The sequence below is a fragment of the Antechinus flavipes genome, chromosome 5, assembly GCF_016432865.1.
Source record: "Antechinus flavipes isolate AdamAnt ecotype Samford, QLD, Australia chromosome 5, AdamAnt_v2, whole genome shotgun sequence".
Classification (NCBI taxonomy): Eukaryota; Metazoa; Chordata; class Mammalia; order Dasyuromorphia; family Dasyuridae; genus Antechinus; species Antechinus flavipes.
The window spans coordinates 170,534,948-170,559,099 of record NC_067402.1 but is presented as its reverse complement, the minus strand read 5'-3'; the positions used below and the strand labels follow the sequence as shown (position 1 = coordinate 170,559,099).

Here is a 24,152-nt window from a genome sequence, read left to right as displayed (position 1 = left end):
TTGTAATTATGATATTTGGAGAAGAAAGGCATTGAGCCCGTCTTTCCATTTCCTCGTTTTTCTGCATCCCACCAGCCCCTGTCTTCCAATTAAAATGTTGAAAGAAAACTTTCACATGATGACCACATCTTTACGCAGAGCTCTCCAGAGAGGGGGAAAAAAAACTACATTTATTTGTCTTAGAAAATGAATCACATTTTTTTAAGATCAAAAAAGGCATTCACTGCTAAAGAGAAGGATATGATATAGATTCCATAAAGAAACTGTCTTATGACAACATTTTTCATCTCTTCTTCCTGAAGACGATTTAAGAGTTTTAGGAATATCCCAAAACATTTAACAAGCTACTCATAATTCTTTGTTTGGTTATCATTTTCAGAATGGCAAAAGAATTTCCTCTGAAACTTTATAAGGTAACTATATACTGAACTACTATTTACACAACCACAATGTACAATTTTCTCTGCTAAGCTATGGCTTTTCCATGGGGTCCAATCTTAGATACTTCCTCACAATACTGACATGCCCTTTGTTTCTTTGCCTATGGAAACGGATTGCTTTTATACTCCAAAATTACTCAGGTTATAAATACATTTTTTGGCTGCCTTTCAAAATGTTGCCAAGAACAATAATAATGAAATACCATCTAACATTTCTATAATCTCTCACAAATTTTAAAAGGGATACAAATACTTAGGAGAATAGAAGTAGGAAGAAAATATTTTACAATTAAAAGCCCTTGGGAATAGCAGCAGAAAAAAATCAACTTTTGTTTTAAATGATCAGAGCTGAATTAAGTAGAAAACTCCTTTTATTTATTTATTTTTGATGAGGTAAGGAGAAGAAGGGAGGGCTTTTAGGGAAAAGGTTTCAACCTGAGATGAGATCTCCCAATTAAAAAAAAAAAAAGATTTCTCTATCAATACAGATCAAGACTTTTTCTGGGACCTGATAAGTCCTAGAGAACTGCTCATAGAACTGATAAGTTAAGTGATTTGCTCTGCTCACCACAATGTGTATAAGTTAGGAATTAGAACTAATTCTTTCCTACTTGCCAAAAGCCAACTCGATCCACTATGCTATGCTGCTTCTCTTAAAAAACTAATACCTAAAGAAAATGCTGATATTTTTAATAATCAAAGAAATTGAGTTTCTTTCCAAAGATGGTTTTTCCAAGAGATAAGAACATTTTCCCATGGATTTCTAGTTTCTCAATAAGTCCATTTCTTTCTAACTGAAAGTTTCACAACCAAATGTTGATGAGGTCCACCCATAAGCTATGAGACATTTAACAGGATACTGCAAAATGTCTCATAGCCAATAATAATACTTTCAGCCAATAATAGATCATATTTCTCATATACGTGTTGTGCACCTGTTTGAATACAGGTTATGTACAACTGGTAAAAAGAAAAATAAAGGTGTCAAAAGAACAATTTCAAGAAAATTGGAGAGAATTTTGAAAATTAAAATGTTCCTCCTCAATGGCCTATTCTGACTCTCACCAAAATAGATCATCACACTTCCTATAATTTTACAATTTCTGAGAGGACCATACATCTTGAGCTAAAAGGGTTCACAGACACCATCTAGTTGCAACCTCTCACTTTGCAAATATACCTAAAGAAATTAAGTGATCTGTCAAGTTATGTGACTAGTATCAGGTAGAATTTGGACAAAAGATCTGCCATCTCTTATCTCCTTTTAGACTGTAAATCCCATTATCTGGGTAGAGAGAAAGGTATTAAGCACACAGTATATGTTTAATAAATGGTTTACAGTGGAGATTTTTTTTGCCACTTCTTTATTATATATTATTTACTGAGTTCTAAGAGTATGGTCCTTAGAAGCTATTCAAAAAATGCATATTTGATCTTTAACAAACCTGTATTCAGAATACAAAGAAGCTAGGAAGTTTGCCCCATGTGCACATCATTCAGTAGATCCTATAAACCCAATTTCCAAAATGGCTCCTTATTGGATCTCAGCTTTTCCTTACTTAAATCAGCCAGATTTGAGGAGAAAGTAAAATAAAATTTTGTGGCCATAAATAGTAAAGGCTTTGCCTTGAGTTGTCTCAAACTTCTTTTTATTCATCAATTTATTTCCCAGGATCCAAAAATGAATCTGGACACTCACTTAACTCTAAGGAAGGAAAATTCTTTTGAAAGATATTGTCCATATTAAAATATTATTACATGCATTAACCTTTACCTGAAGGTGGGTCCATTCTGTATTTATTCTCTTGACACCAACCGACTGGTCGAAGTCTGTAATCCAAGTAAAACAACCACTGGTCATAGGATTCAGTCTCCTCCAATCCCACATAGCGAAGGCGTAATCTTCCTCCAATATTTTCAATCACACTAACTATCCAGTACTGAAAGGGGTTCTGAGAATCCTGAAGTTCTATTAAGGAATCAACTGTAATGAGGTCTACAGGGTTTTTCCCTCGCAGAGGCTGTTTAAACAGAAGCAAAACTCCTTATTTTAAACTTTATTTTGAGACTTCTCATGGAAACAGATGACAGCAGAAGATTATATTTTTTCACACTACCATCCAAGCTATCATCAAACAGTCTGGTGTTCCCCCCACCCCCAACTCCATCCTTTCCATAATCAACCCCCACACTTCCCTTCTTATACACACACACACACACACACACACACACACACACACATACTCACGCATGCATGCACATATATACATACAAAAATTTTGCCAATTTCTATATTCTAGCAACAAAATCTCATGTAAACAAAAAATAACAGTTTGTATATTTTTCTTACCAAATAAACCACCACCATCACCCACCCTACTTCCCACCCCATCTGGATAAAGATGTCTTTAGGATAATTTTAATTTTAAGAGGTAAAATAATGCTGGAACATTTATCAACATAGAAAAGGCTACTATTTTTGTCAATAGATGGTTACAATAAGTAAGGGCTGTTTAAATGACATGATACTTATCTTTAAAAACTATTCCTTTAATGATTAACAACATTGAAGATATTTAATAGTCTCTCATATCATAGATATATTTATGTCATGGTTAATGTCCATTAGTAATTTTAATTTTGGAGACCATGACTGTGTAGTTATTTCTTTCCTCAAACTGACCTGAGCATTGGTTTATTTAACCGATAGCGGAAATTCTCATTAAGAATTATGACAATATTAAAAGATATTTAAATAATCATCTTTGCTGGGAAGAGTAGCATAAAGTACTATGTATTGCTAACACATTCTGATTTTCTAATCATATCAAATAAAGACAGTAGTCATCAATTAAATAGAACGTTGGAGTTTTCCATTATTTTTGTTGTTTTTGTTTTTTAAAGAAATGTCAAAATGATTAACTTATTCACTGATGACCATTTGCTAGCAGAAGACAGATGCATACATGTATTCTATTTATGCATACACACAAGTACACACAAATGTGTGTGTGCATGTGTATGTGTGTAAAAAGGGAGACACAAACTTTAAAGACTAAATTCCACACACTTTATCACCTTTTTTAAATCTAAAGGGATTGCGTCTTCATTTTTTGCATTCTTATAAAAAAGGTGCTGAACCAAAACAATTTGCCTTTTTTAGGGGAATATTAAGTCATAGATTCTGCAAAACCAGATGAAACACATTTGGCAGTTCATTTTTCAGTTCAATAATGGTTTATACCTCAGTACAATAATTTTGTTATTTTCATTTTACATAGTAAATATACAAATACATCTTGTCACAACAGTCTGTCAAAGCAAAATAATGTTTCCAAATACACTCTCATGATTGTCAGCTATAATAATATTTTCTTCAGCACAACCTATAGTTTAATACCAAAAGTCTAATATTAAACTTAATCCTTTAGGACAAAAAAAAAAAAAAAAAAAAAACAGAATAAGCTATTTCCATTCTGGTTTGCATAAGGAAAGCTTACTAGGTTATTAATTTTCACTTGAGCTATCTTACCGCAGGGTAATCCTTCTGAAATAAAATATTTAGTGTGGAACCATTTATTAAACTAATCCAAGAGTCTGCACTAGAATGTGTCTAACTTCAGTTGTAACATGAGGCACTACAGAATGATATGACAGAAAGTTACATATTTACTACAGTAATGTAGTGATTGATGCACATGTTACCACAGATGAAGCTTCTGTATTGCCATGAGGATTCATACAGAATTATATGTGTACTCAAATTTTAAGTGCACAAAGACACAAGATCTAAACTAATGTTTATGCCAAATATAACATATTTGATATTTTTACATTCTAAGCGAGAAAGTTCATACAGGTAAAATGTGATCACCCCAATCAAAAAATTAGTTATAAAGCAACGTAACACATAATACATACACCTTCCAGTAAATTGGCTGGTGCTGTCCGAGAGCCAGTCAAATCATGTATAAGAAAATCTGTCCAGTCTGTGTACTTCTCTTTGATGGCTGTGAAAAGACAAGGAAAGAATATATAAATACAAAGAAGTCACCAGCCCAACTGCTATTTAAATGACTAATGGAATCAATGAGTACTTAATGGACTTATCTGTTTCAGGACAAAAACTAAACACTGATTTTAAAAAGGAATATAAAGATGCATATCTTGCTTTTGAGAACTTTACCATCTGAAGAAAGATTTGAGATTTATATGAATTCAATCAATACAAACTCATATATCAGATATTGCTGAACTAGTGGACAGAGAGAAAGAGTACAATAGAAAATCAAGAATGGAAATGATTGGTGAGACAGGCCAGACTATAGAAAACATAGATCAGAGGACCAAGAATTGATGTTTTCTGGCACAAAGAAAGGGGAGGGACAGATTATTGAAGATTGGTAAATTTGATGTAATAGCCAAGAGCAAATTAATGAATAGGCAGAAGAAGGAAATTTAGATGAAGAAATGGGCTGGAGAAGGTAAAATGGGAAAGGAGAAGAAGAATGTGCAATGTTAGAGAGACTGTTAAAATGATCAAGCAACATCTAAATCCTAGAAAGGTGACAATATGAATGAGCAAGAGACAAAAGAATAAACAAAGTCTGATTGTTAACCAAGACACAAAGCCTTGGAGGAAATCAAATCCCAAGATTTGGTAATATCTTAGGATTTAAGAGAATAGTTATAAATTGGTATATATTTCACACACAGAAAAATGTAGACTATAAATACAATAAATACGAATACAAACACACACACACACTTTGTAAAATTGTTGAATTCTACACAAAGAAGGATTTCTTACAATCTTGTGAAATTATACCTAAAATTTAGTTTTCAAAGTTTTTTATGTTTAAATAAATTTTAATTTAATTTAAATCAATTTAAATTTAAATAAAGTTTAAATGTTACTGTTCATTGGCATCAGCCACATGAAAAACAACGGACATTTCTTTTAGGAAAACATATGAAAAAAGTACAACTAAACAACTATAGCTATTGGGGAGGAACGGGAAGGGAAGAAGAGGAATAGAATGCTTGTACATGGAGAATATATATCAAGGAAATCATTATTTGTCTTAGTGCTCTTCAAGACTCATAAACAAGTTCAAATCCTATTTCAGAATCCATGTGACCTTAGATAGGTCACTCACTTAACCTGTTTGCCTTAATTTTCTCCTCTGCAAAATGAAAATAATAATAACACCTGCCTTCCAGAATTGTTGTGAGGATCAAATGAGATAACTTTGCAACAATAAATATATTTAAAATAAATAAAAAGATTTAACATTTTATTAACCTTAAAATTAAAAAATGTTAAGCTCTCCTATTTATACGGTTTGATATTTAGTTTCAAACTGAGATGAGAAATGCTTCATGTGCTATAAAGTAATTTCTTTAAATAAACTTCTGAAAATTTACTAAATATCCTGGGAAAAGAGAAAGCAAGTTGTTCCCTGGATCATCAAATAGCCATATTTTTAAATATAAGAGGATAAATTTTAATCAACAATAGATAGCCCTATCAACTCAGTATCCATTCAAGCCATTCTTATCTTGACTAAAACCAGGATGATCACTGAGTATTATTTAAAGTCTTCACTCCAGAAATTTGTACATCCAAATGACATTTTAGAATAACATTTTTACATAATAATATATCACTGAAGAAATCATATCTTACAACAGAAATAAGTGCATGAGTAAGCCTAAATTCCAAACCACCATCCTATTTTGTTAGTATATTCGAGAATGACAGAAAAATAGTATTTATCTTAATCAGAGCTGGAATTGTTCTCTGAAAGAGCATAAAAACAGAGCAAACAACAATAGAGAGATCTATTTTGATTCAAGTTTTCAGAATTTGGAAAAAAAATAATAATAATCCTAGACCTTGAACCTAAGCTAACACATTATAAACAGTCCAAGAACTTGTCATCTTTCAGGAAAGTCTCCTCAGAACAAACTGGCCAACCTATACATATACATAGCCCCCAATCAGTGTAGCATATTCTGACCCTCTCCTTTGACAGACTTTTATGCTGGGGATAAAGGGCATTAAAAGTGATAACCTACTCTCCTTAACTCTCTGATTAATGTAGCAGATAGCAAATTAAACATCATATCCTAAATGTATTGGCTCTTCACTCATTTTCATGAGTTCAGGGATGTAGATAGGTTCCATTTGTTGAAATACATATCAAGTGTCATTCTGAGATAATTCTTCTCACGCACATGGAGTGAGAAAATTCTTTGGATGACAAAATAATAAAACTAGAATTTCTCTTAATTTTCTTTTAAGTATTAAGTATTAAGAATTACTTTTTTGTAATCAGTTGTTTCCTCTCTGAAAAGTCACATTTCCTATAATTTACCTGTAGGCTAATGCAATATAGACTTTTGAGAGTCCCTTGGATAGTAAAAAGATCAAATCCATCAATACTTAAAGAAATTAATTCAGGTTATTCACTAGAAGGTCAAATACTGAAGTTGAAGCTTAAATACTTTGGGCACATATTAAGATCCACTAGCCAGAAAAGCCCTGATATTGGAAAAGACTAAAAGCAAAAGGAAAAGGAGACCACAAAGAGTGAAATAGATAGGTGGTGTCATAGTAATAACAAATACAAGCTCGGACACACTTTGAGAGATAATAAAGAACAGAAGGGATCTGGCATGCTATGTAGGGTCCATGGGGTCACCAAGAGTTAGACACACACAAAAAAAATAAACACCAAACAGTGCAACTAAATGAAAACTTGAAAAAAAAAATTGTTCTATGGCATGTTACTTTTATAGAAAAGGTTTAAGTTCCATGATGAGCCAGGGTGATTGAGCACATCCTATTAGAAGTAAATACCCATAACATAATGCTAAAAGAAGGTAGCTGGAAAAACAAAACAAAACAAAACAAAACAAACTTGAAATTCACTTTTTATTTTGCTGTATTATATCTTCAGCATGGCATTACTATTCTCAATGGTAAAGATAATTAAGTTACTGAGGTATGGTAAATATATCTTCCAAAAAATACTATCAATAAATAATTAAATGCAAAAAAAAAAAAAAAAAAAAGCTAGCTGAATTTCTTCATTAAGTTAGTAAGTGCTATATTCCTAAAAATAATTACAATAATAATAAATATTTATACCTATTTTAAAGTATTGATCTAGTTGATATCTGTTGAAAAATGGAAACATTCAAATTATTTCATCTCTCAACCTAATTCCTCTTTATTCCTTATTTCAAAAAGGTTTTCTTTTTCTACCAGCTTTCGTTTAAAAACACATTTTAAACAATCAGTGGTTCCTAGCTTGTGCAATAAACTATTTCTCTCTTGAAAGGTACAATTACATTGTAAAATACATTTAAATAGAACAGTTTTCAAAACAGGTTTCCACACATTATCAAACAACTCAATTAGCTGGTCTTACACACACACACACACACACACACACACACACACACACACACACACACACATACACACACTCACTCTCACTTTGAAGCAATCTGACATTATGTAAGCAAAAACCTAATTCAGCATCTCTAATGGACTGTAACAATCTTAAGAATGTGCCATGGTCCCTGCAGTCACAAGAAATCTGTAGCAGAAATGCACTCATTGGTGCATAACATGCCACAGTAGAGTCTGGCTATTTAAAGAATACCATCAAAAAAATAAATAAATAAAATTTTAAAAAGCAATGACCAAGACAGAACAGCAAGGGCTGATGGAGAAGACAGGCTCATGTATCAATAGCAACAGTGGCAGAAGATGATTTCCAGGCAACTCACGTTCCAAAATTGGATTGTTCCCACTTAGAAAAAGCCATCCATTCCTAAAAGGTGCCTGTCTGTGACTTAATTAATCCATTCAAACTCACCCTTGTTCACAACAGGAATGGACCCATAAAACCAAATGCCCCAGTAAAAGCCTAAGAGGGAACTTACAGAGCATGTCTTCATGTACCTGGAAACTTATTAACGCAGGACAAGGAGGGGCAGCAATCTTGAATTGTGGCTGGAAAAATTTAGAGTACAAAGAGGAATAGTATAATGGAAAGAGGAACAGATTAAGACTCATATAGCCTAGTCCTGATTCACACTTGCTTCTTTGGGATGTCAATGGTCAATGTCTTTTAGTCAATTTCAATAAGTAGATTGTAAACTCCTTAAGGACAGGGATATCTTTTGCCTGTTTTTGTATCCCCAGTGCTTATATATATATATATATATATATATTTACATACTATATAAATATAAATAAATACTATATATTTACATACTATATAAATATGTATAAATACTATATATTTACATGCTATATAAATATAAATAAATACTATATATTTACATACTATATAAATATAAATAAATACTATATATTTACATACTATATAAATATGTATAAATACTATATATTTACATGCTATATAAATATAAATAAATACTATATATTTACATACTATATAAATATGTATAAATACTATATATTTATATACTATATATATATGTACATATTAATTATACTATATAAATATGTATAAATACTATATAAATATGCATAAATACTATATATTTATATGCTATATAAATATGCATAAATAAATACTATATATTTATATACTATATATGTAAATATATACTTGAAGATGTATATTTGAGAATGACAGAAAAATACATAATATGTATACCTTAATCAGAGTTGGAATTGTCCTCTGAAAAAACATAAATACAGAGTAGGCAACAATATATACTATATATATATGTACATATTAATTATACTATATAAATAGGTACCTTAAAAATGTGTACTGATTGACTAATGAATAGTCCTTGAAACACATCCCACGGAATTACTGTGTTAAGTAACATAAAGCACTACAGAATGGTAAATAGTCATTACTATTCTTAATTCAAATGCAATTCAGATTTTTTTGGTTTTGGCCAGAAACCCTGAAGGTCTTCCCCTTCTAGATAGATTTGGGGGGGAGGGAGGAGAGAGAGAGATTAGGTAAAAAAAAGCCATTTCTTTTTCTCATTTCTTACTTAACCTAAATGACTGAATGATCATTGCCCCTCTCAAACTGAGACCTATTAAAGATCTTTGCCAAGATCTCCGGCTACATCCAAGGCCAAATCCAGGCAATCTTGATTTATATTAGACCCAGATGATACCAGAGGAGAAAGGGAGGCAGGTGACCTTGCCCAGCCCTCCCTCCCTCAAATCCAAATCATTTTCATGTCATAGCATCACCTCCCAGATGTCATGGTCCTCTTCGAGAACAAAGGGCAAAATAATCTATTCAGATAACTCATTACAGAGGGAAAATAACTACAAATGTTCTAGGCTTTGCCAGTAGCCTTGAAAGATAAAACCAAGGCAGGAAGTCCTTTTAGTATGGACCTAGTGCTGGTTCACAGCATGTGAAATGTCGAAAGCAAAGCTCAATACTAGGTTATGTGTAAGGTGATAAATTTCTCAGATATGGCAAGTCAGTAAGGGACATGGGTGGGGGTAGAAGAAGGGGAAGAGGAGAGAATGGTGTATTCAATATAATAAAGTAACAGACTTCTAGTCTAAAGTATCATTAAGAAGCTGGGGGCTACACAATTTAACTTTGCCAGAGGTTTTTAAGGAGAAGAGCAACAAGATCTTTCAAAAGTGGTTCACCAAGGAAAAGGAGAGCAGAGTAGATTATCTCCTGGGGTCCACTGAAATACTCAATTCAATGATTTGTCAATTGAAAAAAGTCAAGTGGTAAGCTCTTAGTTTGTGAAATATATTATACTAGAGCGGATAAAGGTCATAAAAGAAATAGAACATTTATTTCTGCCTTCAAGGAGCTCACAATCAATTACAATATAATACAAGAGAAATTATGATGTAAAATAGAAAAAAAAAATGAATTCATTCCAGAAAAAACTCTATACTTATCAATCTGGATTAAAATCCTCATTCTAGTTCATGAACTTGGACAAGACCTATATCATCTGAATTTCAGATTCTTCATCTGTAAAATGAGGATAATATCACCTGTATTAGCTACCTTGTCATGTAAACTACACTATGCAGTTGGGTGGACAACTCAGAGAGCCAGTCATTAATATTAGACATATCTAAAATAGAAACTGTGTAATGAATCCAATTCAATGATTAATAGGGGAAAAAAGGCTAGACTGATTTTAGGAAATAATTCAGTGATTTGAATTATCTCAGACTTTTCTAAAACACAGGCCTATCTTTTTAACAGATACTCTTTCAGTGATACTGCATAGCTCTAAGTCAAGGAACATCATGGTTACCGAAGCAATAAGGTGGGGAATTATTTTCCCTTCTATACAATAGTATAGCATATTCCAGCAAAAATATATTGAAGAAAACAGATGTAAAGGTTATCAGAGAGATATATAACTTAAAAAGAAAACTAGCTCATCATGTATTGAAAGCAAAAGACTATCAATGGACAGCTTATAAATTTTGCTGGTATCCACATAATGTCAAAAATCCTACAGAAAAGCCCGCCAGTGGGTTTATTAATCTCTTATAAAGGAACTGGTAGAAAAACATGGACAACACAAAGGAAAGAAAGGTGTGGAAGGGGTATAATTCAGCACCACTAAGAAAGAGTATGCCTATCAATGACATCATAGGACCATCAAAGTATTTTTAAAATGCCCCACAGGGTCTCAATGAGGGGATGAAACAAGATAATGCATGTAACATACTTTGCAAATCTTAAATCACTGCTTATTATTATAAAATGACATGAGTAAAATTTAAAAAAAGTGTCTACTAATGTATTAATGGAATACACACTAGGATTGGCTAGAACATGTTATACGATCAGTGAAGAACTGTGTCCCACATTAAGTTCTTTCCAATTAAAAATCCTTAAAAAAGTAAAAATAAAAATCTCCTGTTTCTAATTTGCACTTTCAAAGAAAGTCCCAACTAGCTTACACCTGACAGAAACCTGCATTTTTGCTTTTAAAAAATTGATTTGGATAGCAATAATGTTATTCTAAAACATGCATTTAGCATGTGGTACAATACTAATTTCTCAATTTTCACTTCTGTTGTTTCACCTAGGGGTAAAACCACATTTCAAAGCTGCAATCCTAATTCTATGACTATTAGAAGACTGTGTTTCACTCACTGGATAAATTCTTAGAAGTCTATTCAACCCTGATCTCCAAAGCTAAGTGGGATCATTTATTTTCTGACAGACACCATCATAGCCAAATTGAAAATGCAAGTGTAGCTAAATAAGAAAAATAGTTCTGAAAAGTTTCATCTAAATTTTTATTATAACAACCTAAATAAATATCCAATGAAATGCATGAGAGAAGCATTATTTAAAGATAGCCTGTATAGATCCTTTTTTTTGAAGGGAAAAGTCTTTTTTAATAATCTCTTCCTTTTCTGGAAATTTGGATTTTTTTTAACTTTAGGAATTATTATTTTTATACTGAAACTTGCAATTTGCTGATAACAAGGTTAAAATATTACAAGCTCCCTAAAGTTTCTAAGTTTCTATGCAAACCTAAAGTTTCTAAGCATCCAAATTATGCAACGCATAATTTTTATAAGAATTTTTTTTACCCAGAGTACGATTTCTTCTCAGTCAAACTTTTCTGACCCTAGCACTATATAGGTCATCATTAATTTGGCTAAAATGATTCTGTTTAGAATCATTTGTGAATCAAGGAAACTGTATTGGAAAATGGAAATAAAATTGATTTGAATGTTTCTTCATGTAAAATTCAACTTGATTTTTTTTCCCCTACTCAAAAATATGTTCTTATTTGAGGTCTCTTTCCACCAAGTATAATCCTTAGTTTACCCTAGGCAACTCTTCTAACAAAAAAAGATCTACAATCTTTAAAGACCATGGTATGGATAACAAATTAATCTCTGGTTTTTATGAGAAGAAAACTAATACATAGTGTCCACAGTATACAATAAGATGAGAATAGCTACATACATACACACAAATCTCATATTGTATTCCCTATTAATTGAATGTTTTCCCTACATTTTAATCTATGTTTTACTGCTTTTTGTATTATGTAAAAAGCATCATTTCAAAAGAAAAAAATTTTAATCAGATTTTTTCCTAATTTTTAACATATAAACACAACTATCATCATAAAATCCAGCAAATTTAGAACAGATTTACCCCTTTTCTAACTGTGCATCTGTGTTTACTGTTTTCCTCAGAGCTATATTATTCACTTATTCTAGCAATCCAATATACCTCTTCTTATTATAGGTAATCCCAATAAAGTAAATATCTTGTGTTTATTTTTTTTTTTTTTAGTAACTGTTCTAGTGGAAATCATGTCAGCAGTAATGATTTCAAGTATATGTCTATGTGATGTATTGGGGGTGGAAGGCGGGTGACAATGCATACTTCTTTAATGTGGGGCTTTGGTGGAAGAATCAGAGCTGAACAGAATGGTCCGTACAAGGACAAAGATTACTATAGCTATATTTATAGGTTTTAGATTTGATTGTACCAGGGACTCTGGCTTCTATATTTACTCTACACCAATCCTTATTTTTTTGTTCTCTCTCTCCCTTCCTCCCTTCTTCTCCCCCCCATTCCCCACCCTGTCTCTTTCCCTCCCTCTCTCTCTCTCCCTCTCCTCTCCTTCTCTCTCCCCCTCTGTCTCAGTTGTGTCCATCATTGCCTCTACACTTATTTTCCTTCATTCATTCATTCTGCACTCCCCAGAGATACTCATCCTTATGCTGCCCGGCTCTGATACTACCTTCTACCTACATAAAATAACAAAAGAAGGTTTAACAGCTCTTTTTGTGGTAGCAAAGAATTGGAAACTGAGTGGATGTCCATCAATTGGGGAATGGCTGAACAAGTTGTGGTATATGAAGGTAATAGAATATTATTGTTCTATAAAAAATGATGAAAAAACTGATTTTAAAAAGGCCTGAAAAGATTTACATAAATTGATGCTGAGTGAAACAAGCAGAACCAGAAATACATTGTACACAGTAACAGTAAGAATGTACAATGATCAACTATCAAAGACTTGGTTCTTCTCAGTGGTTCAGTGATCCGAAGCAATCCCAATAGACTTTGGACAGAAAATGCCATCTACATCCTGAAAAAGAACTGTAGCCAATGAAGGTAAATCAACACATACTATGTTTAATTCTTTTTGCTGTTTTTTTTTTTGTTCTCTCCCATGGTTTTTCCCTTTTGCTATGATTTTTCTCTCCCAACATGGTTCATAAAGCAATGTGTATTAAAAATAAATTTGCTAGGAAAAAAAGGCTTAAATAGGGAACATCAATATTCACAAATTTGTAAAAACATCTTTTACAAATTTCTGTGCTCAATAGAACTTACAGAAGTTCTGTCAAATTACAATTATTATGTATCACCCACCAGAACTCACTCAGTTTTGCTAGCATAACCTACAATAACATTGGGTTACCTAGCAGTATATTTTTATGCTCATGCATTCAGGTTTTTTTTTTTTGGCTTAATTTAAAAAAAAAAGTTTTTGTAGCTCTATAAAAATTAATATCTGTTTACACAACTCAGGCACATTGTAATTTCTTTTTTCTGTCATATTATGTGTCTTCAAATATATATCAGGTGAACATATCTAGGGTCAAGGACTTGTAAGTGGCCCCTGGAGTCCATTTCACTGTGGTCTTTTGGGCATTTTCAAGCCAGTTCTTTTCAGGCAAGGACAAACATTACCCATGGACAGTGTTGCATGTAATTCCAAATAAATCATCCTCCTTTCCTATCCTCCATCACCAAAGGGACCTACTGTTCCTTGTGAAGACACAAAAGTCCTGCTCACACTCATTAGAGCAATCAAAAGTCTACTAAGAAAAAGTAATTTACACTAACTTGGCTGAATTAATGAAAACACGTGCTGCTAATAGAATCAAGGTATATCTTCTGCCATCTGGCATAATTTCTTTAAGGGGCCAAAAAGTTAAGTGGCCTTTAAGGCTATTAAAGGAAATCTTAAAATCTTGACATCACCCATTGTTTAAAGAGCTTCATCTAGTAGGAAACTAAATTGCTGTTCTTATTCATTTCCTTCTAGTTTTTTTTCCCCCCAGGAGCCAATTGCTTATTGTCATGGATGCAGATGTAGACTATGAAGTTAGAGAAATCTGTTTCAAATTGTTTAAGTTTTATGTATACTTGGATCCAGATTTGTGTTGGAAATAAAAACCAAAATATTCAATTCAAATCATTTGCTCTAAGCACTCTTGCATTTGATATAATTTCCCCTTAAGGCATTAAATACTTCTATTTCTTTCCTTTCTACTAGCATAATTTTCCCGAATGCCTATTCCCTAAACAAAAGCCATCAATTCTGAATTGACAAGTCACCTAAAGTCCCCAGTTCTAAGTTCAATGGAATTAGACACCTGCTTGCCAAAGATTTTATCCCCTTAGGGCTTTCTTTTGTTTACTCTCATAAAATAATTTTTGTGTCAGAGCAAAACTGCCTTCATTGTGATTTTTCAAAATGCTGCATTTAAGCAAAGGAAATAGGAGAATAGTGAGCATACGTGCATAAAATCTGCACATTAGCATGAGTATCACATATGTCCAAACAAATAATTCAATCTGTTTTCAGGCAATTTTCAAGTTAACATTATTATTAATTATTTTTATTTATCACTGTTATTATGTTATAATGAAGGTTATGCTGTTTCTTGATTTGCCTCCCTCCCTCCTCTCCAAAGTAATTTCATTCAATGAGCACATAAAAACAGCAGAAAACACCAGCCAAAAGGGAAGAGGTGAAGCAGGATTACAGGAATTTTCCTCCAGCCACATCTTTGGGAACACTTTAGATTAGATGATTAGAATGAGTTTCAGGAAGTTTAAGTAGTTTCTTGGTAAAAAGTCAGAGAGATCACTGTTTTATCCCTTCTGGGGAAATGTTCTCAGAGAAAACATGTTTCAACCTCACTGGGTTAAGTCGGTTATTACTAATAGCTGAAGAGTAAAGAAAATGCTTATTTATGTTATTTCTTTGTCCTTTACAAGAACCTTAGAAGAAAGGTTCTACAGGTATTCTACCCTTTTGTAAAAGAAGGGAAAACTAAGGCTCAGGAAGTGATAGTTACATACAGTTATGATTTATATGTGTGTGTGTGTGTGTGTATATGTATGTGTATATATATATATATATATATATATATATATATAGTGTCAGAGGTAGCACTCAAACCACATGTATGTGTGTGTGTATATATGTAGTGTCAGAGGTAGCATTCAAACCACAACAGCACATTAAATCTCTAACACTAATATCTAACAACTTAAAACTAGTTAATGATTATTTCTTAAATTATCATGGAGCTTTATAGCTCATAAAGTGCTTGCACAAGATCTCATTTGGTCTTCAATAAAAACAAGCCTGTAAGATACCTAAAGCATATATTATCTCTATTTGAAAGATAAGGAAATGGTGGCCCAAAGAGGTCATGTCTACCTGAGATGAAAGCCCCAGGTATTCTGATTCTTTTTACCATGCAATTCCTTCTGGTATCTCTTGTAGAAATACCACAATAAATTTTGAACTGTTCCAGAAGAGCAAATAAATTGTTCATAAATATTTTGAAATAGATTTATGTCCCAAGGAGGTCAAAGAAAAGTCTTATATAGACTGAAATATTCATAAACAGAATTTTCTGTTGGTAAGGAAATGAAACAAACTAGATGTCTGATACTTTGGAAATAGTGCAAAAACTGACATAAATTAATATAATAAAATATTTTTTAATATAATAGCTATTATATTAAATAAAACAAACATAAATAATAAAGAGAATTTTATGCCTTTTTTGAACTGAAACAGATAGAATATAAATAATGACCACAATAACCTTAAGATAAGACCGAATACCTGTACAATGCAATAATTATTTTCATTTTTTCTTGCAATGATCATTTTTTAAATAGAAGGACTTATAATAAAGCATGCCATCCTCTCCTCTTGTACAGAGATGACTCATGACTAGAGGTGTGAAATGAAACATATGTCAACAGATTTGGGGGTGGGTGGGTGTTAATTATGCTTCTTGCTTAAGGAGGAAGGTTTTGGTGGGGAAGTAGTATTAAGAAATGACCAACAGAAAGTCAACCAAATATTAGTGACATGTCTATGTTTATGTGTAAAATATAGTTTAAAAAACCCTTTAAAAGTCAGTGACAATTAATTTGTATGAACTTTAAATTATTTAAACTACTAAATAATACTTGAATTTTTATATCTTAATGTCTAAAAAACTGAATTTCAAAATGATTAAAAGAGAATGATTATTCTTAGAAGATTCTTTCTCCCTCCCCTCAGGCAATTGGGGTTAAGTGATTTGCCCAAGGTCACACAGCTTGGAAGTATTGAGTGTCTGGGGCCAAATTTGAACTCAGGTCCTCCTGATTTCAGGGCCGGCACTCTATCCACTGTGTCATCTAGCTGCCCCAGAAGATTCTTTAGGATGTTTTATATCATAGGTTCATAGCACAAGATTATTTTAAATTCCATTTTTTTCTAATGGGTTTGATTTAGAAAAATTCTACTTTGTGTTTATATTGTTTTTCAAAGCACCCAATATTATAAAAGAAAATCACAACTTTCTTATATTTGAACAATCAAACTATAAAAGATATTACACACTCCACTGGCAAATTAACAGTGACTTTTTTGCAAAGCTTATACTAAAACAATTTTAAAGTATACAAATTAATATTCATTTTCTCAATAAGCATTTATTGGGCACTTGCTATATGCAGATCCTATGCCAGCCACTGAAGAGACAAAAATACAAACAATATAATATCCACCTCAAGAAATTTTTGTTATGTTATATAAGGGAAATGCATATATTGAAAATTAAACATAAAAGACATAGAAAGTCAATTCTGAGGAAATAGGGAGTGGGATAAGATTGATGTTATGGCAAAAGTGACTGAGGCGAAGCCAAACAAAAGAACCAAAAAAGAGCAAGACCAACCATTTCTGCATTACAGAACCTTCTTACAGTGTGGGGAAGCCTATGGACTTCTTCTCAGCATAATAGTGGTGATTTTTTAAATGTCTAGTTGAAGGTAATGTTAAATTTTAGTTTAAAGAAAATAAAAACATAATCTTCACCCATCCAAATTCACAAATGCTCTGAAATCTGGGGATCCTAGATTAAGAACCCAGGTTTAGGAGTTGGATAATAGTGTCCAGTGCTAAAGAGGGGTCAAAAAGCTGCCACAAAGAAGGGTCCAAAGAGTAAGAACTGAGTAAAGGCCATCAGATTTAATAATTAATACAGCTTGGGAGAGAGCAGCTTCAGTTGAGTAATGAGGTCGGAAACTTTCCAATAAGCAAATTTTGATGGGATGGGAGACAGTGGATGATACTGAGTAGAGACTGCTTTTTTTGAGGAAAAGGGGAAGGAAAGGACACAGAGAGGCCCAGAGACCGAGATAAAGAGACAGAGGAAGGGACTTCCGGTTAAGATGGCGGAGAGGAGGCTCACAGCTGCATAAGCTCCACGCTTTCTCTCACTATCCACTTCATTACAAGCCTCTGAATCAATGCTTGACTGAAAAAAACCCACAAATAGTTACCAAGAGAAGCCATCCTTGAGATCCGCCAAGAAAGGTCTGTCTTTACTGGAGGCTGGGGCGGTTTTAGATCGGGCGCAGGCGGCGGGCAGCAGCAGTGAGAGCACGGGAGCAGAGCTGAGAGGGGGTGGGGAGTGATCGCAGCCGTCTCTGCGGGGAGAGCTTCGCTACAGGTTTGGAACCTGCAGCAAGTCAACAGCCCAGCAGAGAAGCTAAAAACACCGGGGCTGAAGAACACAACCGCAAACAGCTGGAGTCTCTCAGGACCTGGCCGCCCCTCAGTGACTCAGCACGCTTTGGGATCTCAGAGCGCAGGCGCAGCACAGTCCTGCTAGTGCCTCACTGCTGCCCCCTGCAGTCTGTAGAGGAAGCTCAATAACATACCCAGCCGCCCCCCCAAAGAAAGACTCCAGTTTTTTCTGTTTTTCTTTGCTAGTTTGTCTCTGATTATTAGACAGAATGAGCAAGAAGCTGAAGAGGACTTTAACCCTTGACAGCTTCTATACAGATAGAGAGCAGACTCTAAATCCTGAGGAGACTAAAAACAGGCAGTCCCCAGGTGATTCCCCAAAGGAGGAGATCGGCTGTTCCTCAGCACAGATGAACCTCATAGAAGTGATTAAAAAGGCTCTCACAAGGGAGCTAGAAGAAAAGTGGGAAAAGAGCCTGGAGAAGTCAGTTAAAGAGAGAGTGGATAAAGAAGTAAAATCCTTGAAAAATAGGATTAGTGAACTGGAAACAGAAAACAGCTCTCTAAAAAACAAAATTGGCGAAATGGAAAAAAATTCCACAGAACAAAAGAACTCAATTGGACAATTAGAAAAAGATTTTTAAAAAGTGAGTGAAGAGAACACTTCACTGAAAATCAGAATTGAACAACTGGAATTGAATGACTCGAGGAGACAAGAAGAATCAGTCAAGCAAATCCAAAAAAATCAAACAATGGAGAAAAATGTGAAATACCTTCTGGGGAAGACAACAGACCTGGAAAACAGATCCAGGAGAGACAATCTGAGAATCATTGGACTCCCAGAAAAACATGATGAAAAAAAGAGCCTGGACACTATTTTCCAGGAAATTATCAAAGAGAACTGCCCAGAAGTCATAGGAACAGAGGAAAAAATAAACATTGAAAGGATTCATCGATCACCCACTGAAAGGGATCCTAAAATCAAAACACCAAGGAATATAGTGGCCAAATGCCAGAACCCTCAGGCAAAGGAAAAAATACTGCAAGCAGCTAGAAAAACCCAATTCAAGTATCAAGGAGCCACAATAAGGATCACCCAGGATCTGGCAGCATCCACATTAAAGGACCGAAGGGCCTGGAATATGATATTCCGAAAGGCTAAGGAACTTGGTATGCAACCAAAAATAACTTACCCAGCGAGAATGAGCATCTTTTTCCAGGGAAGAAGATGGACATTCAACGAAGTAAGCGAATTTCACCTATTTTTGATGAAAAAGCCAGAACTTAACAAAAAGTTTGATCTACAAATATAGAACTCAAGAGAAATCTAAAAAGGTAAAGATTAATCTTGGGAATTATATTTTGACTATATAGATGTATAAAGAATACATGTATACCTTGTTCTAGAAATTGTTGTGGAAAGCACATTGTATCAGAAAAAGGGTAAAGTGGGGGTAGTACATCTCATGAAGAGGTATAGGAAACCTATTATATCTGAGAGAAAGAATGGAGGGGGATGAATATAGTGGGTATCTTACTGCCTTCAGAATTGGCTTTAAGTGAAAAATCTTAAGACATATTCAATCTATGGTGAAACTTCTCCCATCTCATTGAAAAGTGAGAAGGGAAAAGTGGAAAGGGAAGGAATAAGCTAAGCGGAAGGGAATACGGGAACTGGGAGGGAAAGGGGTAAGATAGGGGGAGGAACTCTAAGGCGGGGGGAGGGACACTAAAAAGGGAGGGCTGTGAGAAGCAAGTGGTGTTCACAAGCTTAATACTGGGAAGGGGGGGAAAGGGGAAAGAAGGGAGAAAAGCATAAACCGGGGTTAACAAGATGGCAAGTAATACAGAATTGGTCATTCTAACCATAAACGTGAACAGGGTAAACTCCCCCATAAAGAGGAAGCGGTTAGCAGAATGGATTAAAAGCCACAATCCTACAATATGTTGTTTACAGGAAACACACCTGAAGCGGGGAGATACATGCAGGTTAAAGGTAAAAGGTTGGAGCAAAATCTACTATGCTTCAGGTGAAGTCAAAAAAGCAGGGGTAGCCATCCTGATCTCAGATCAAGCTAAAGCAAAAATTGACCTAATTAAAAGAGATAAGGAAGGACACTATATCTTGCTAAAGGGTAGCATGGATAATGAAGAACTATCTATATTAAACATATATGCACCAAGTGGGGTAGCATCTAAATTCTTAAAAGAGAAACTAAGAGAGCTGCAAGAAGAAATAGACAGTAAAACTATAATAGTGGGAGATCTTAACCTTGCACTCTCAGAATTAGATAAATCAAACCACAAAATAAATAAGAAAGAAGTCAAAGAGGTAAATAGAATACTAGAAAAGTTAGATATGATAGATCTCTGGAGAAAATGTAATGGAGACAGAAAGGAATACACTTTCTTTTCAGCAGTTCATGGAACCTATACAAAAATTGACCATATATTAGGACATAAAAACCTCAAACTCAAATGCAGTAAGGCAGAAATAGTAAATGCATCCTTTTCAGACCACGATGCAATGAAAATTACATTCAACAAAAAACCAGGGGGAAGTAGACCAAAAAATAATTGGAAACTAAATAATCTCATACTAAAGAATGATTGGGTAAAACAGCAAATCATAGACATAATTAATAACTTCACCCAAGAAAACGATAATAATGAGACATCATACCAAAATGTATGGGATGCAGCCAAAGCAGTAATAAGGGGAAATTTCATATCTCTAGAGGCCTATTTGTATAAAATAGAGAAAGAGAAGGTCAATGAATTGGGTTTGCAATTAAAAATGCTAGAAAAGGAACAAATTAAAAACCCCCAGTCAAACACTAAACTTGAAATTCTAAAAATAAAAGGTGAGATCAATAAAATTGAAAGTAAAAAAACTATTGAATTGATTAATAAAACTAAGAGTTGGTTATATGAAAACACCAACAAAATAGACAAACCCTTAGTAAATCTGATTAAAAAAAGGAAAGAGGAAAATCAAATTGTTAGTCTTAAAAATGAAAAGGGAGAACTCACCACTAACGAAGAGGAAATTAGAGCAATAATTAGGAGTTACTTTGCCCAACTTTATGCCAATAAATTCGACAACTTAAATGAAATAGAAAAATACCTCCAAAAATACAGCTTGCCCAAACTAACAGAGGAAGAAGTAAATATCCTAAACAGTCCCATCTCAGAAAAAGAAATAGAACAAACTATCAATCAACTCCCTAAGAAAAAATCCCCAGGACCAGATGGATTTACATGTGAATTCTACCAAACATTTAAAGAACAATTAATTCCAATGTTATATAAACTATTTGAAAAAAATAGGGATTGAAGGAGTCCTACCAAACTCCTTTTATGACACAGACATGGTACTGATACCTAAACCAGGTAGGCTGAAAACAGAGAAAGAAAATTATAGACCAATCTCCCTAATGAATAATGATGCTAAAATCTTAAATAAAATATTAGCAAAAAGATTACAGAAAATCGTCGCCAGGATAATACACTATGACCAAGTAGGATTTATACCAGGAATGCAGGGCTGGTTCAATATTAGGAAAACTATTAGCATAATTGACTATATCAATAACCAAACAAACAAAAACCACATGATCATCTCAATAGATGCAGAAAAAGCATTTGATAAAATCCAACATCCATTCCTAATAAAAACACTTGAGAGCATAGGAATAAATGGACTTTTCCTTAAAATAGTCAGGAGCATATATTTAAAACCATCAGTAAGCATCATATGCAATGGGGAAAAACTGGAACCTTTCCCAGTAAGATCTGGAGTGAAGCAAGGTTGCCCACTATCACCATTATTATTTAATATCGTATTAGAAACACTAGCCTCGGCAATAAGAGTCGAGAAAGATATTAAAGGAATTAGAGTAGGCAATGAGGAAACCAAACTATCACTCTTTGCAGATGATATGATGGTATACCTAGAGAACCCCAGAGATTCTACCAAAAAGCTATTGGAAACAATTCATAATTTTAGCAAAGTAGCTGGCTACAAAATAAATCCCCATAAATTCTCAGCATTTTTATACATCACCAACAAAACCCAACAGCAAGAGATACAAAGAGAAATTCCATTCAGAATAACTGTTGATACCATAAAATATTTGGGAATCTATCTACCAAAGGAAAGTCAGGAATTATATGAGCAAAATTATAAAAAAGTCTCCACACAAATAAAGTCAGACTTAAATAATTGGAAAAATATTAAGTGCTCTTGGATCGGCCGAGCGAACATAATAAAGATGACAATACTCCCTAAACTAATCTATTTATTTAGTGCTATACCAATCAGACTTCCAAGAAAATATTTTATTGATCTAGAAAAAATAACAACAAAATTCATATGGAACAATAAAAAGTCGAGAATCTCAAGGGAATTAATGAAAAAAAAAAATCAAATGAAGGTGGCCTAGCTGTACCTGATCTAAAATTATATTATAAAGCAGCAGTCACCAAAACCATTTGGTATTGGCTAAGAAATAGATTAGTGGATCAGTGGAAAAGGCTAGGCTCACAAGACAGAATAGTCAATTATAGCAATCTAGTGTTTGACAAACCCAAAGCCCCTAACTTCTGGGAAAAGAATTCATTATTTGATAAAAACTGCTGGGATAATTGGAAATTAGTATGGCAGAAATTAGGCATGGACCCACACTTAACACCACATACCAAGATAAGATCAAAATGGGTCTATGACCTAGGCATAAAGAACGAGATTATAAATAAATTAGAGGAACATAGAATAGTTTATCTCTCAGACTTGTGGAGGAGAAAGAAATTTGTGACCAAAGATGAACTAGAGACCATTACTGATCACAAAATAGAAAATTTTGATTACATCAAATTAAAAAGCCTTTGTACAAATAAAACTAATGCAAACAAGATTAGAAGGGAAGCAACAAACTGGGAAAACATTTTCACAGTTAAAGGTTCTGATAAAGGCCTCATTTCCAAAATATATAGAGAACTGACTCAAATTTATAAGAAATCAAGCCATTCTCCAATTGATAAATGGTCAAAGGATATGAACAGACAATTTTCAGAGGATGAAATTGAAACTATTACCACTTATATGAAAGAGTGTTCCAAATCATTATTGATCAGAGAAATGAAAATTAAGACAACTCTGAGATACCACTACACACCTGTCAGATTGGCTAAGATGACAGGAAAAAATAATGATGAATGTTGGAGGGGATGCGGGAAAACTGGGACACTAATGCATTGTTGGTGGAGTTGTGAACGAATCCAACCATTCTGGAGACCAATCTGGAATTATGCCCAAAAAATTATCAAATTGTGCATACCCTTTGATCCAGCAGTGTTTCTATTGGGCTTATATCCCAAAGAAATACTAAAGAAGGGAAAGGGACCTGTATGTGCCAAAATGTTTGTAGCAGCCCTGTTTGTAGTGGCTAGAAACTGGAAAATGAATGGATGCCCATCAATTGGAGAATGGCTGGGTAAATTGTGGTATATGAATGTTATGGAATATTATTGTTCTGTAAGAAATGACCAACAGAAAGTCAACCAAATATTAGTGACATGTCTATGTTTATGTGTAAAATATAGTTTAAAAAACCCTTTAAAAGTCAGTGACAATTAATTTGTATGAACTTTAAATTATTTAAACTACTAAATAATACTTGAATTTTTATATCTTAATGTCTAAAAAACTGAATTTCAAAATGATTAAAAGAGAATGATTATTCTTAGAAGATTCTTTCTCCCTCCCCTCAGGCAATTGGGGTTAAGTGATTTGCCCAAGGTCACATAGCTTGGAAGTATTGAATGTCTGAGGCCAAATTTGAACTCAGGTCCTCCTGATTTCAGGGCTGGCACTCTATCCACTGT

At 33.6% G+C, this 24,152-nt stretch overlaps 1 protein-coding gene across 2 annotated transcripts in view; it reads right to left on the bottom strand.

The window, feature by feature from the left end:
- Nucleotides 1-24,152, bottom strand: part of SFMBT2 (Scm like with four mbt domains 2) — a 301,913-nt gene that overhangs the window by 143,709 nt on the left and 134,052 nt on the right. The window contains exons 5-6 of one of the 2 annotated variants that reach the window (XM_051962302.1): nt 4,362-4,450; nt 2,215-2,461 (exon numbers count right to left, since the gene is read on the bottom strand). In XM_051962302.1, the coding sequence (XP_051818262.1) occupies nt 2,215-2,461; nt 4,362-4,450 (336 nt within the window). Of the gene's footprint in view, nt 1-2,214; nt 2,462-4,361; nt 4,451-24,152 lie in introns of those variants that run through there. The other variant, XM_051962303.1, reaches the window with a different exon arrangement.